Source organism: Lepisma saccharinum, chromosome 8 (genome assembly GCF_977018435.1).
Source record: "Lepisma saccharinum chromosome 8, izLepSacc3.1, whole genome shotgun sequence".
Taxonomy (NCBI): domain Eukaryota; kingdom Metazoa; phylum Arthropoda; class Insecta; order Zygentoma; family Lepismatidae; genus Lepisma; species Lepisma saccharinum.
The window spans coordinates 11,997,022-12,011,315 of NC_139236.1; the positions used below are offsets into that span (position 1 = coordinate 11,997,022).

At 37.8% G+C, this 14,294-nt stretch overlaps 1 protein-coding gene across 1 annotated transcript in view; it reads right to left on the reverse strand.

Moving 5' to 3' along the window:
• Window positions 1-14,294, reverse strand: part of LOC145991370 (sodium-coupled monocarboxylate transporter 2-like) — a 78,981-nt gene that overhangs the window by 8,750 nt on the left and 55,937 nt on the right. The window contains exon 4 of the mRNA XM_083127363.1: window positions 8,407-8,629. Coding sequence (XP_082983489.1) covers window positions 8,407-8,629 — 223 coding nt within the window. The remainder of the gene's footprint in view (window positions 1-8,406; window positions 8,630-14,294) is intronic.

Genomic DNA, 14,294 nt, shown 5'->3' on the forward strand with positions numbered 1-14,294 from the left:
TTCCTACTTCTTCTAGATTGTCTAATCCTGATTTCTGCTAAAAACAATTTGCGTTTCCATGGCAAAGATTTAATTTGTTGTGGCCAGCCGATTTCTTCAAATATTGAGTCCTTCATATCTTCATGTAAGAAAAGTTCACTAGGAGATAATCCGGTAATTGAAGAGCATGAATGATTTAAAAACTGAATAATAGAATTTATTTTTGGATACCAACTGGTGTGATTATCATTGCAGAATGATCGCAGTAACCTAACAATCTCCTTATTGTACCTCTCAATAGTATTAGATTTCGGATTGTATGTAGTGGTAGTAATATGCTTAATTTTCCTTGAATCCATGTAGGCTTTGCACTCATTTGATGTAAATTGGCTTCCACAATCTGATAATAATACATTACATACAGGATAATGTTTAAAATATTGTTCTTCAAAACGATTGATAATTTCCCTGGAAGTCGCTTTTCTTAACGGATAAATCATAACAAACTTTGACATAACGTCTGCAATTGTGAGGAGATATTCATATGTACGTGATCTTGGTAATTTTCCGATTAAATCAATAGAGAGGAAATCGTGTGGTTGGTGAGAAACGACGTGATATTCATCTCTCCGCAACGGCCGACCTACAATCTTTGTTCGTGCACATTCTAAACAATCTTTCAGGTAATTTCTAATTGATTTTCTCATGTACGGCCAAAAATATGCTCTTCTACAAGCTGTTAAAACCTTCTGATAACCAAAATGTCCATATAAATCATGCATTTTGTGCAATACCAAAGGTATAAGCTCACGTGGCACTACAAGTTTACAAATTTCATCTGAATTGGGTTTATAAAAAAGAATTTTGTTGTGAAGAAGATACTTTGAGAAGTCTTTGTCAGTTGTACTATCTTCCAGGTGAGAAATTATATTATTGCATTTTTCATCTGCTCGTTGAGCTTTTAACCAAATAAAAGATGTATCATATTGTGAATCTTCCACAATTACTTGATTGATATATAATTTATCATCAAGTGCAGAATAAGTAGTACAAGGCGGAAATCTGCTCAACGTATCAGCAATATTATTCGAAACTCCTGGGACATGATATAACGTGAAATCAAAACACTGAAGTTTGAGAGCCCATCTCGTAAGACGATAATTAAGTGATGATCTGATGACTTATGATCTGAATATAAGTTGAAATCAGTTCCTTTAAGATATATAGCAAATTTCTCCAGAGCAAATAATATAGCTAAACATTCCAATTCGTGTGTACTATATGTAATCTCTGCTCCTCTAAGAGAACGACTGACGTATTGTATGACACGAATTTCATCATTATCAACTTGCCAAAGTACACAACCCAATCCTTTCTGGCTTGCATCAACAGAAACACAAAACCTCAACTCAAAGTCGGGTTGACTCAATGCTGGTGCTGAAATTAGAGCATTCTTTAATAACAAGAAAGCTTCTTGACACTGAGGTGTCCAATAAAATGGCACATTCTTGCGTAAAAGATGATATAATGGACTAGCGATATCTGAAAATCCATGTATAAAAAGATTCCTCCAATATGCCAGTCCTAAAAATTTGCGAAGTGACTTTTTGTTTTGAGGAACAGGAAACTGTAGAATAGCTGAGTCTTTATCATGATCGACCTTAATCCCGGAACCAGACACCACATGACCCAAAAACTTAATTTCCTTTTGGAAAAATTTGCATTTGGTAAATTTTATGGACATGTTCGTCATCTGCAATGTCTGTAGAACATAATCAAGATGTTCAAAATGCTTCTCTATTGTTGGGCTAAATATTAAAATGTCATCCACATATATCATCAGAAATGAATGAGTCTCTGGTCCGAACACCTTATTCATTCTCTCAACAAAAACAGAAACAGCTGATTTTATACCAAATGGCAAGTAACAAAACACGTGCTGTCGTCCTCGATACGAAAAAGCTGTGTACTTATATGAGTTCGGCGTAAGTGGTATTTGAAAATATCCACAGGAGAGATCAATCGAAGAAAAATATCTTGCACCCTTAAAATGTTGAACTAGCTCGTTTATAGGTTCAACATGGGTAAGTGGTGAAATTACATGTTGGTTTAGGCGACGAAAATCCACAAAAGGACGCCACTCACCATTAGATTTTGGGACGATATATACTGGGTTTAAATAAGGCGAAGACATCTCTTTAATTATTCCCCAGGCCTTCCATTTCTCTAGTTCCCTTTCTAACGATTGCTCTTTTGGCGAACGGTACCGGATATATAGGTGCCTTAATTGGTTCCTTTGTGTCTAATTCAATTTGATAAGGTTCTACGAATGCAGATCGGGGTCGATCAGAAAACAACCTATGATATTCTATTATTAGATTCTCAAGCTGAGACTGCTGCTTCATGTTGAGTGATTCTTTGTGATCTGATCTAGAGAAACGACAAGTAAATTTTCTGCTTCTTTGACTATAGTAACTTCTTGCATTTGGCAGCGATCCCTATCAGTTGTGATTTTGCTCGAGTTAAATGGCTGAACCAATTCGGAACCAGTAGACGCCATCAAACTAATTTCGTTTCTTCTAAAATCGAGTACAGCTTTGTATTGCCTTAAAAATGGTATTCCGATAATTAATTCAGCATGCAGTTGCTTCAATACGAACATCTCCAAAGTAAAAACTTCCGAGTTAATTGAAATACTTATAATCTTCCGACCAGCAACACGAAACTTCTGATGTCCTGCAAACGGCAATAACTTAAGTTGATCCACTGTATTCAGTTTGGCACTCGGAATAATTGATTTTATACTGCACCATAATTCATAACTGACTAAATTACACTGGCTTCCACTGTCGATGACACACTGTATCGTAATACCGGAAACTGTTCCTGTGATCAAAGGTTGATCAGTAATAGGAGTAGGTATACCACTATCATTTAAAAGCCAAGTAGGTTCATCTTCGTACCAATCTAATTGAAAAAATATTGAAAGTGGATAACAATGATCAACTTCAGATAAAACGGAATTACTTAATACAGCATACTGACAAGTTGTGCCTATATTATCACTATGATATGATTTAGACAGACCCTCCATTATGTTAGTGCGAGCAAACTGGTCCACGTTCACCCGCGACTTTCGTTTAATCTTGCTTCAGGGACAGAAGAAATGAACTGTTTACAAGAAGTTTCTCTTGGATCGAAAGATGGAGCATTTTCATTTAATGGAGTATTCGCCACTGCAGTTGCATTGCAACTGTTTCCCGTTGACAACTGAGAAGACGAATATCCGCAATTGGCACATACACTGCATGGTTGGAATGAGTGGAAATTATTGTTAGAGAACTGAGAGTTAGGACGCAGTGCAAATTGCTGTTGTTCTTGCTCGTTTCTGGCATTGAAACTGTTGCTCATAAATCTACCATTATTGTTGAAGTATCGTGAGCTTTGTGGACTTCTATTTTGCCGGAAATTTTGAGTTCCTGCACCATTACGTCTGTAACGATTATATGGTTTGTTAGTTAGGTTAGGTTTCCCAAAATTATTATTTCTATTAAATATCATCGTCTTCTGGCTGGTGTTTGATTGTTGGTTTTCAGCAACAAACGGAACATCTGTACGTGGAATCTTAATTCTTTTATTTTCATCGCTAGAAGAAACAAAATGAACACTATCATTAGGTCTTACGTTACGTCTTGAACCTTGATTTCCATTAGGTTCATCATCGTTCACAAATGATGAACTTTTATCAACACTTTGAACTCTCAGTTTTGCCCTTGCACTATTATTGTCGGTAAAACTTTTAGAATTATTCCCATCATGTCGGAAATTTTTTTCACGTACATTATCATGAACATTAAAACTCTTGTTTGATCTTGAATTCACTAAATCCAACCTCTTTAGTAACGCAATTACATCATCCATTTTAACTAATCTAGCAGCTAATATTGTTTGTGCAATAGATGTGGGCAACTGATTGATTAAAATATCAATAACTTCTGCATCATTCGGACGATCAACTAAATTATAATATGCTGAATGCATACGAATAGCAAAAACTTCCATACTACTCGTCGATTTAGGATCATATTTACGACTTATAAGTTCAGATAATTGAGCCTGAGTTAACGAATAAGACGTGTAGTGATTCAGAAATTCGTCAACAAACTGTTTGTACGATGTAAACGAATCGACATGAGTATTATACCAACCTTCTGCAGGTCCTTGAAAACAATTAGTAATACATTCAAGCCTTTGCATGTCAGGAACTTGTAGTAAGTCTAAGTAGGACGTTAAAGTTTTAATAAACTTACGTGGGCTTGATTTTTCAGGATATCTAGAATATTTAGGAAGAACAGTAAGTTCATTCAATCTTACCAACTGTCGAGGTTCTTGAGTAAGCGAACGCACACAATTGTTAGGATAATCTAATTGATGATTCTGCGCGATTTGCTGACTTTTGGTATACTTGCCTCTTTCCTTCCTGACCAGAACCATCAGAATATAGACGGTGTTAAAGGCGGAGCTACTGCGGAGCATGCGCACTCGTCTGGTCCCCCTCGAACATCCGGTTATCATTACAGTGCTATGAACGTTAATATGAAATGGCAAAGTGGAGCTTCTTTTACAAGGAAAAACAGTGTCAGCTGTGTAGCATATGGTTGTACAGTTCGATTGGGAACAAATTTATTGAGTTAAGTATCACTTCGTAGGTTTCCGAAGGACGTAGAGAGACGAAACCTGTTGATACAAGCAGAACGAAGAAAGGATTGGTACCCGGAAAGGATTTGTACGACTTGCATTTTGTTACAAACATGTTGATCGTTTGTCTGCGTATTGTGTTGTGGTGAAAAGCACGCCTCTTAGTGAGGTTTCAAACCGAAGCGACACGCGACAGCAGTGGTTCGTACCGAGGTGACAAGCACCACAGGCCCATTTAGTCTATAAATAAGTATTTACCGCTCATGGAAGATCAAGTCTCAGGCGGCACAATACACGCCATTGGAAATCTGAGCGACACGTGCAACTTGCCGTGTCGCTTCGGTTCGAAAAAAATCATTGATCACTGAGGATTCACTTTTAAGTGGCACGGAGATTACACACCGAAGCGACAATCAACAGCCCCTTTACTCTAAAGGAAACAATTCACCTTGCATACGAATACAACAGACCGAGGCGACGCGATGCATGGTACTGAGAAATCAACAGTCCAGTTTAAGCGACACGTGCATTGGTTCGAAAGGAAGCTTTCAGATTGCAGCGATGCGTGTATCTTGGAAAACAACATTAAAAAATAAACAACATCTTCCGAATTAAAGAGAGACGACAAATTGCAGGTGTCGCTTGTCGCTCGGAATGGGCCGTTTTATCAATACCGTGCATTGTGTTTCCCAGGCCTGTTATTTTAGCAAACGTGACTGGTGAATGGTTTGCTTTAGATCGAATGCTTCTGTACGAAATTCCGATATCACTTGTCACTTCAGTCTGAAAACTCCCTTGTTGTTTGAAGTAAATTCGTGCAAGTGAAAGTGGCATGCCATATCATAGGTTTTCCCTAAATCCCTGAAGCGGAAAGGCGACGTTGAAAGCACATATATTTGCTAGCATTTGTTATGTGTCATTTGATTACTTCTGCAGATTTGTTGGCATAATTTGTAATATAATAATATCACTAGTTTTATAAAATTATCTTTCCCTCACTTTTCCATTTACAAAATAAATGAATATATCTAAACTTTCGTACGTTTTGAGTTCGCGTGCGTGTACACGAGATACTTGTATGTAGTATGCTATACAATTGGCGGCCACAAAGACACGTCATATTTTAATAATCTGCTCTGCAGTTGATCATCCGACGGATTCTAGACGTCCACCCCTTCATAGTAGAACTTTAACAAATACCTTTCTTGACTATCGTCGCACAACTGATGAAAACAAACGCCCATTTCTTACTTCGTATGCCGGTGAATCTGCACTGGCAACAACGGGGACTGGCCCAAACCGGAAGTTCCGGGGGGACCGGGCAAGACCTCGCCAATGTTTATGTTTACCTTTTTAACACGGTCTATAAAGAACGGGTTGATTGACATAACTTGTTAGTATTACTAGTTCTCACTCGATTATTTCTAGAACGTTTGTGTCTTTGTGAAGCAATGCGATTGTGTTCATCATCAGAAACATCACACGCTGAAGAATCAGATGATTTAGGAGAGGTTAGGTTCCGTGCAGGAATACCAGGTTGACAGTTACTATTCGCATGAGAACTGTAAACTTGTACAGGATTACTTGATTCAACATTAGTCGAAATATTAGATGTTAACTTAGTAATATTTTCCTCTCCTCACATGCTTCCACGCGCTTAGTTATTTCGTCCTTGCTCACAACGACTTCAAGTCTTTGAACTTGTCGCGACAACCCTGAAACATTGTTCTGACATTCTGTAATCTGATCATTCAATCCAGCAAGTTTATCAGAATTCTCTGTAGTGTTGACTTCCTCGATTTTCTCTGTTAGTCCTTGCACTTCTCTTTCCATTTCCTGATGTAATGAACGTGTTGTTAATTTGCAGGACTCGGCAACTTCAGCTAATTCCTTTCGTAACGATGTACTCAATTCGTGGAAGTCAAGCTTGAGTAGTTGCTGTGAATTTTGAATTTCCTGTTGAGATTCCCTGATTTTTGTAAACTCAAGCTGATGAGACTCTTGAGTTTGCCTCATTTTTGTAAACTCAAGCTGTTGAGATTCTTGAGTTTGCCTCATTTTTGTAAACCCAAGCTGTTGAGATTCTTGAGTTTGCCTCATTTTTGTAAACTCAAGCTGATGAGACTCTTGAGTTTGCCTCATTTTTGTAAACTCAAGCTGATGAGACTCTTGAGTTTGTCTCATTTTTGTAAACTCAAGCTGTTGAGACTCTTGAGTTTGCCTCATAGAATCTTGAGTTTGCAATAACTGAGCAATATGCAGTTCACTATTACCTATATTGCCATTTTTAGTCACACACATTACCACATAATGACTATTGATTCTTGTTGCTATAGGAACGTTAGAATTCCAAATATCTCGTTTATACAGCGTATAGTGCAATAAATAACATAAAACATAATTAATGTTGTACAAAGTAATAATTATACATTTTTTAAACGTTAATATAAGTGATTGTATACTATGAAATTAATAGTTTCAATAAACATATAATTAATTATATTGTGAGGATCCACAGGACCGTCACACCTTTTGGAACAAGATCTTTTCAGGAGAAATTGCAAATTGTTAATACAGGTAGTCCAGTGTCATCGCTTGAACTTATTTTTACACACAAAGACAAAAATCGGGAATATGTGAGGCATTTTCGCAAGCATATTATGACAAAAGTGTTAATAAGCTTTGCTTTTTTGTTGGCAGTGCTTACTTTTCGGGGCTGAAAAGAATGTATGGACGCGTGGCGGATACTGTAATCTTTGCAACGCTTGTGCCAAACATGAAAAATCCAAAAGTCACTTAACTTCCTTTGTTAAGCTGCAATCGTTTGCCCAGACACGTATTGACGTGCAACTGGACAGACAGCGTGCTTTGGATGTGGTACGGCACAAGTAATCGGGTCCTGGAGTAAGTTGAATTTTTGCACTTAAATTAATATTGCAGGTTTTTATTTCACTAGTGCACGTCTTTCATTTTATATTTCACAGGCTGTTTTTTTTATAGCTTTATAATACTGTCTTGTTTTATTATTTGAAATTCTACACGTATATTAAACTGCAATAACGAGAATTAATTGATTGTGGTCGTAGCAATAAGACAAACATTCCGACACAATATTCCTAAATCCAATATGGATCCTGACATACATTACACGGAAACTTTAGGAGTTTGAGGATCAAGGGACGGAGATTACCCACTCGTTAGAACCAGCATACGCCACTGTCCACCAGAATACACATTGTTGGTTCCAGAAAACATCTGCCATGACTTTTCATGCAGACGGGATTTGCTTGAACATTCTTGCTTTTGCTGAGCGTGAACGTGTATCGAATCACAGACAGTACTCTCAACTTGCGGGATTGTGTAATCGAACAGCCATTTTATCACGCTCTAAATGAAAGAGAACCGACAGCTGACTAGCGAAAATATGATTGCTGCGTCACCCTTGGACTAGTTGAAGTTACTGCGCAGGCGCGATCCGATCACTCTTACCAGTAAATTTATATAACTAATAGGCTGTTATTTTTTAAATGCGCCTCTTAGGTTCACGATGTGATTATTGTTCTTTCTTGTGGTGAAAATCGAAATATTATAATTTACATAAATTTCTATATAAGTTCTTCGCAGGTAGCTGAATTTAGTGTACTCCTTACTCTATTAGTACATAAAATACTGAATTAAATTAACTGTCACATTTTCTAATCAAGTTTAAAGAAATACGATGGAATATACCTTTTCCTCTTCTTTCCAGTCCGGTAGGCGGAGCTTTATCCTCAGACAATTTGGAAGGGCATTAAATATCCACAATGCAACAGGAGACAGCAAGTTCTTGTCAACCTTTGCCGGGTCTTGAGGGGTTGTTAGAAAGCTAACTAAAAGTCCAATCACAACAGTAAGCACTAAACCAATGACCGCGTTGTACTGGTATGATACTTCATACAACGGGAATACTGATCTGAAATTAAATAATACAAAATAGTTAATTCATTGTTCGTATCATTGCTTCAATAATTTCCATAACAATATCTCATCACATTTACCAAACAGTACATTGAATCAGGAAAATAAATTGTACTATGGTCCGCCCCAGGCGTGGGAGCCCATCCCTTTCTATTACGCAAAAACCCCAACTGCCACTACCATACCACCAAAACTTCCCACGTTCAAAACCATATTAATATGCATACTCCTAAATTATGTAAATAAATCGAAACTTAAGCCCCTTGCAATATTTCGAATCTAAAAATATTACATTAATTCAAATTTGGTCATTCATTTTTAGTCAGAATGTATTAAGGAACTGTGCAAGGCATTACCCAATGTAGCCTTTAACGTTTGTTAAATTATCAATTGGACCAGAAAACTAATTTATTTCAACAAAACTTTCTCTCCCCTCTCTGACAATGTTCCAAATTGAAACCACTGTCCTGAAAGAAAATTCTCCATCAGTACATTTGCCGACATAAGTCTATATGCTACCAGTTTTCCTTAGTTTGAGAATTCTAATACGACAAATAGGATAAGAATTATTTATTTAGATAATTTAATCTTATCCATTGATACAGCTATTCGATACAATTTTCACTTTTTGTCGTTTTGATTAAAATAAGAACTGAAAATTTTTAGATAATATCTTTTCAACCTTAATTCGCCCTGACAATTAATAAAAGTATTCTTTGGGCAATCTCTTTCCCTACATATACATTTCGTTAAGTTACGTCAACGTATATTTCAAGAGGATTCTCACTACCGCTACACGACATCGTGCAACCAAAACACCTTTCTCATTGAATGAAAAATAACATTTAATATTTCCGTACCAAACCTTTTATACATCATAGGCTTCAACTGCGTTGACAATTGTTTGCAACGACTACCAAGAAATTTAAAACTGGAAAAACTTGATTTTGTATTTTTAGATCACGTGACCTTGCAAAAAATCAGCTAATTTAGACCCAAGATAACCCTTTTATATTGCACAAATCTTTCAACATTTTGAAAGTTTTAGCGTGATTCTAGTTAAAATTCAAAATTTTCAAAGATATGTAAACCTTTCAGCATAGAGCAATTAATGTCGTCGTTTAGCGAACACACGATACGTTAGGCTGCCATTTCCCGTATGGGATGATTGTCCGTCATATTGCTCGTAGATTGGTATACCACTTATATTTAGATATCTCTAGAAATATCGTTATTGTGATACAGGGACATTGCTAGGTTGGTGAGTTTGTTGGGCCCACCACTCCCACACACACACACACACACACACACACACACACACCAAAAGGGCTAAGTAAAAATCAAAGAAGGTGAAAGGAAACACTCAGCGGACAGTAGAAAAATTCAAAATTTTCGCTAACTTCGTAGCATCATCGGTGTGAGGAGAAAGAGACGGAACCAGAAGTTGGGGCCCTGCAGAGTTGCCAGGTCCCCATCGAAGAAGAAGCGGTGCGTAAAACGAAAATAAAACACTGTTTCGTCACCAGGCGAATGGGCGGGATGGGTCGGGAGGTACGGAGGGATGAGGTGTGTTGGGAGGGTGGGATGAGGTGGGTTAAGGTGGGGACTTACTGGTTGGCCTTGTTCAGGCCAGGTGGAGTAATTGCACTCATGGCCGATATATAGGCCCTCTCCCATCTTTTGCGAACAGAGGTGTTGGCTGGTTGGGGTAGGAGATGGATGATCGCTACCCGGAAGCAGTCGTTGAAAGGGATGTTGTGGTGATTGGTGTGGACGGCAAAAGTGAAGTCCAGGTTGTAGGTGGAGGAGCGGTGGTTATTGATAAGAGTGATTGTGAACTGCAACTGAACTTCCACCAGGTCGGACACTTAAGCATTTCGTTAACGCAAAACTGTTTCACATTTTTATACCTTTTTGCAACTTACAATATTGCATTTTTACCTCACACATTATTTGCAAACTCAATATGTCAAGTGTCTAGCCAAACAAATAATGTCTGCACGCGAAAATTAAACCACTAAAAAATCATCAATGAGAAGTGTAACGGGCAACAAAAAATCTCCTTTTCTCAGTCGCTAGTGATACCCGTCTATTGGCAGACTCGCGAACTACAAGTAACATTGGATTACGGACTGCGTAATCCTGCCACCTTTCATGAATTCAGCCAACTTATTCGAGTTGCGATGTATAACACATAATACGTGACGCATATAAAGTGGCTTTCACAGATTAATTACGTTATCATAAAGCAGACAAATATTTGAAATCTGAGATGATTATACAGGGAGGTTATTTCAGTCTTAAGTTAAGTTCATTTTACAGTTTTTTTAAAGCATTATTTGTGTAGTTTCCTCGTCCATTCAGAATAACATGTCCAATATGACGATTATACAGGGAGGTTATTTCAGTCGTTTACCGCCAGCGTGTCGGCCGGTCGGCGCCCCATTTATGCAACAGGTCCAGGCAAATTACGTTAGAGGAAGTCCGTAACAGAAACCGCTTGTTTTGTAATGTTTCCACTTTTCACAATTACAGTTACAATTACAATTGAAATAAGCACTTACCTTGTCGCAAGGATACTGGAAAAGGTGTCCTCCCAAATACAAATATTTCTGCCACCTTATTTCTGACATCTAATCTTAGATTAGACATAGCTACTTTATCCTCTGTTGTCGCGAGAGCGCCGGCAGCTTATCGGGGGAGTTGTCAGCCGCGAGAGGGCGCTTCATACTGCAACTGTCGGCAGTGATGCCAACCGTAGGGACATGTACCTAAGCATATGTACTTTTCACTATATTTCGCCCACGTAGGGACGTAGGGAAAAATTTGCCAAATGAGGGAAAACGTAGGGACTTTTTTTCAATCTTGGAAAATAACATTTTATTGTGTAAAGGTGCAAAGTTTACTCGCCAGTCAGTTGCACTTTCTTCGTTTGGAATGACTAGATTAGTTTATCTGGATACTTTAGCGAGGAGAAGAAAAAAGAACTAATTAACAAATCTCCATCAGAATTTTGGAACATGTTATCACTAACCAAGAACTTTCAAGGCAAGTTCTTTTTTTAAAACATTTCCACTCTCGCGAAAATAGTGCTAACATTACCACATTCTAACGCGGAAACGTAAAGAATATTTTCAATGTTAAGTGATACAAAAACAAAGAAGAGAAATAGAATCGGAACTGAATTGTTAAAGATTGCAGGAAGTACAGCATCACCAACCAACATCTATCTCTTCACAGAAGTAGCAACATGTATGACTTCAAATAACATAATCAACAGTAAATGACTCAACGTTATTCATTAGGGGTGTGCGGATCCAGAAAAGTCGGGACCTGGATCGGGAAAAATATTTCCCGTCCCGATCCAGTTTTCGGGAAATGACTTCCCGACTTTTCAAGATCCCGAGCAGTTGGGAAATACCGAATGGTCACTTTAAAAAGTCGTTAATTCTCAACGTTTTCTGCATTGCAAGTTTCTGGAACTTATCGGAAATTTTAAGTTTTTTTTTTCTCTACAAATGCAAAAACAAAAACTTAAAGTGAAAATGACGTGTAGAATTCGAGATTTCCAGGACTTCGGAAATTTGCCGTCCCGAAAATTTCCAGATTTGGTCGGGAAATTGCAAATTTTTCCCGTCCCGAATTTTGGGATTTAAAAAATTGCAGTCCGGATCTAAAAAATTCTGTCCCGCACACCCCTATTATTCATTAAGGCAAGAATTTACAATACCGGACCATTCTGTAATTTCTATGCTACGTCTTATACTCACGAAATAATTAGTCGTTATGATTTATCTCAAGTTAACATGTTGGGGTGATGTGAAAAAATGGTTCATTAACGTGTAGAAGATGTAAAATAAGCATTTCAATTCTCGGAATGATTCTCCGTATACAAGTATGGTAGCCATATTTGTTGATATGAACAATTGACGTTCGCAATTAGTTACGCTGTCTACAGCGTTGCCACACTGTTGATTTCATACTTGGAGAACATGGATCGTGTAAGAATGGCGGAAGAGAACAGTAAAAAAAGTTGTTAATGTTGTACAGATTGTTAGGTGAAGTGTGCAGGAGGATGGCTGTGGGCTAATTAATATACTTATGGATTTCGGTATATTGCCCAAAGAAAGTGCTTACATGTGACAGCGACAGTCAAGATGTAGAAGAACATGTGGAGTGTGGACTGATTTGATTACAGGTAAGTTTGGCAACAGTGCATCGATCGTAAAATTGCAGGATACGAGAATGGAGTCTTCGATGATGAAGGTTTGCCGTTAAAGTGCTACGAAAATAAGATTCTTTATCGGTTCGTAATCACAATTATCGCAAAACCATTCACGGATAGCCCCACAGACCATTCTCGGTAAGGTTAGGTTAAGTTAGGTTAGGCAAGGCAAACATAGTTAAAATTTGGGGTCGAAAAACCATGCACGGGTAGCCCCACAAACCATTGACGGATAGCCCCACGAACCATTCAGGTAAGGTTAGGTTAGGTTAGGATAGGCAAACATAGTTAAAATTTTAGGTCGTAGTAATATCAGGAATGTATATTTCGTTTTTTAGGTATTAAAAACACAAAATCTTCCGGTAAATAATGAGCAATCCTGCCGATCGCGGTCCACTAAATTTCACTTATTTTGCAATTTCTACACGTAACCCACAAATGTTAACTTCAAATTCGTGATTAGGAGGCCTCAATTAGTGAGTATGCGAAATATTACAAAAATGGGGGAGGGGTCCTGTATTGTAAATTCGTTCCTTCATTAATTGTGGAAGCACCGAGCAGAATGATTTGGTAAGTAAATGTGTATATTTTATCTTCTGTTTAGCATGATCATGAGGTGATGTTTTTTTAGTCGCTTTACTTGGCGTAGGGACATTTGGTCAGTTGTAGGGACATTGCCGAAAAATTGTTAGCAACACTGTCGGCTACCAGACGTAGTGAGTGTTCACTTCTGTTTGCGTTTATCATTACGCGTGTTTTTTATACTGTGTTATTGCTAGTGCTTTATTGTGTGTTAATTGTTATTCATTCATTAGTTATGCCGCTAAACAATTATAGTCTTGAACAAATAGTTTTTATGTACGATAATCACGTGAAAACGAATTCTTGCACAAAAGTGGTCAGGCAATTACGAGAGACAGGATATCTTGAACCTAAGAAACGTGTTGTATTGCTGTTGAAGGAGGTCATTTTGAACATCTCTTATAACACAGGAGGTTAGTGATCATCATTATTATTACTTTTAAATGTCATATTACGCTTTTGGTTTGCTTTATGCGCCGGGATGCTGTCTTCCCTTTCTGTCAACTGAGTATTAAGTAGCGATGTCTAATCTAAGATTATATGTCAGAAATAAGGTGCCAGAAATATTTGTATTTGGGAGGACACCTTTTCCAGCATCCTTGCGACAAGGTAAGTGCTTATTTCAATTGTAATTGTAACTGTAATTGTGAAAAGTGGAAACATTTCAAAACAAACCGTGTCTGTTACGAACTTCCTCTAACGCAATTTGCCGGGACCTGTTGCACGAAGGGGGCGCCGACCGGCCGACACGCTGGTGGTAAACGACCGAAATAACCTCCCTGTATAATCGTCATATTGGACATGTTATTCTAAATGGACGAGAAAACTACACAAATAATGCTTTAAAAAAACT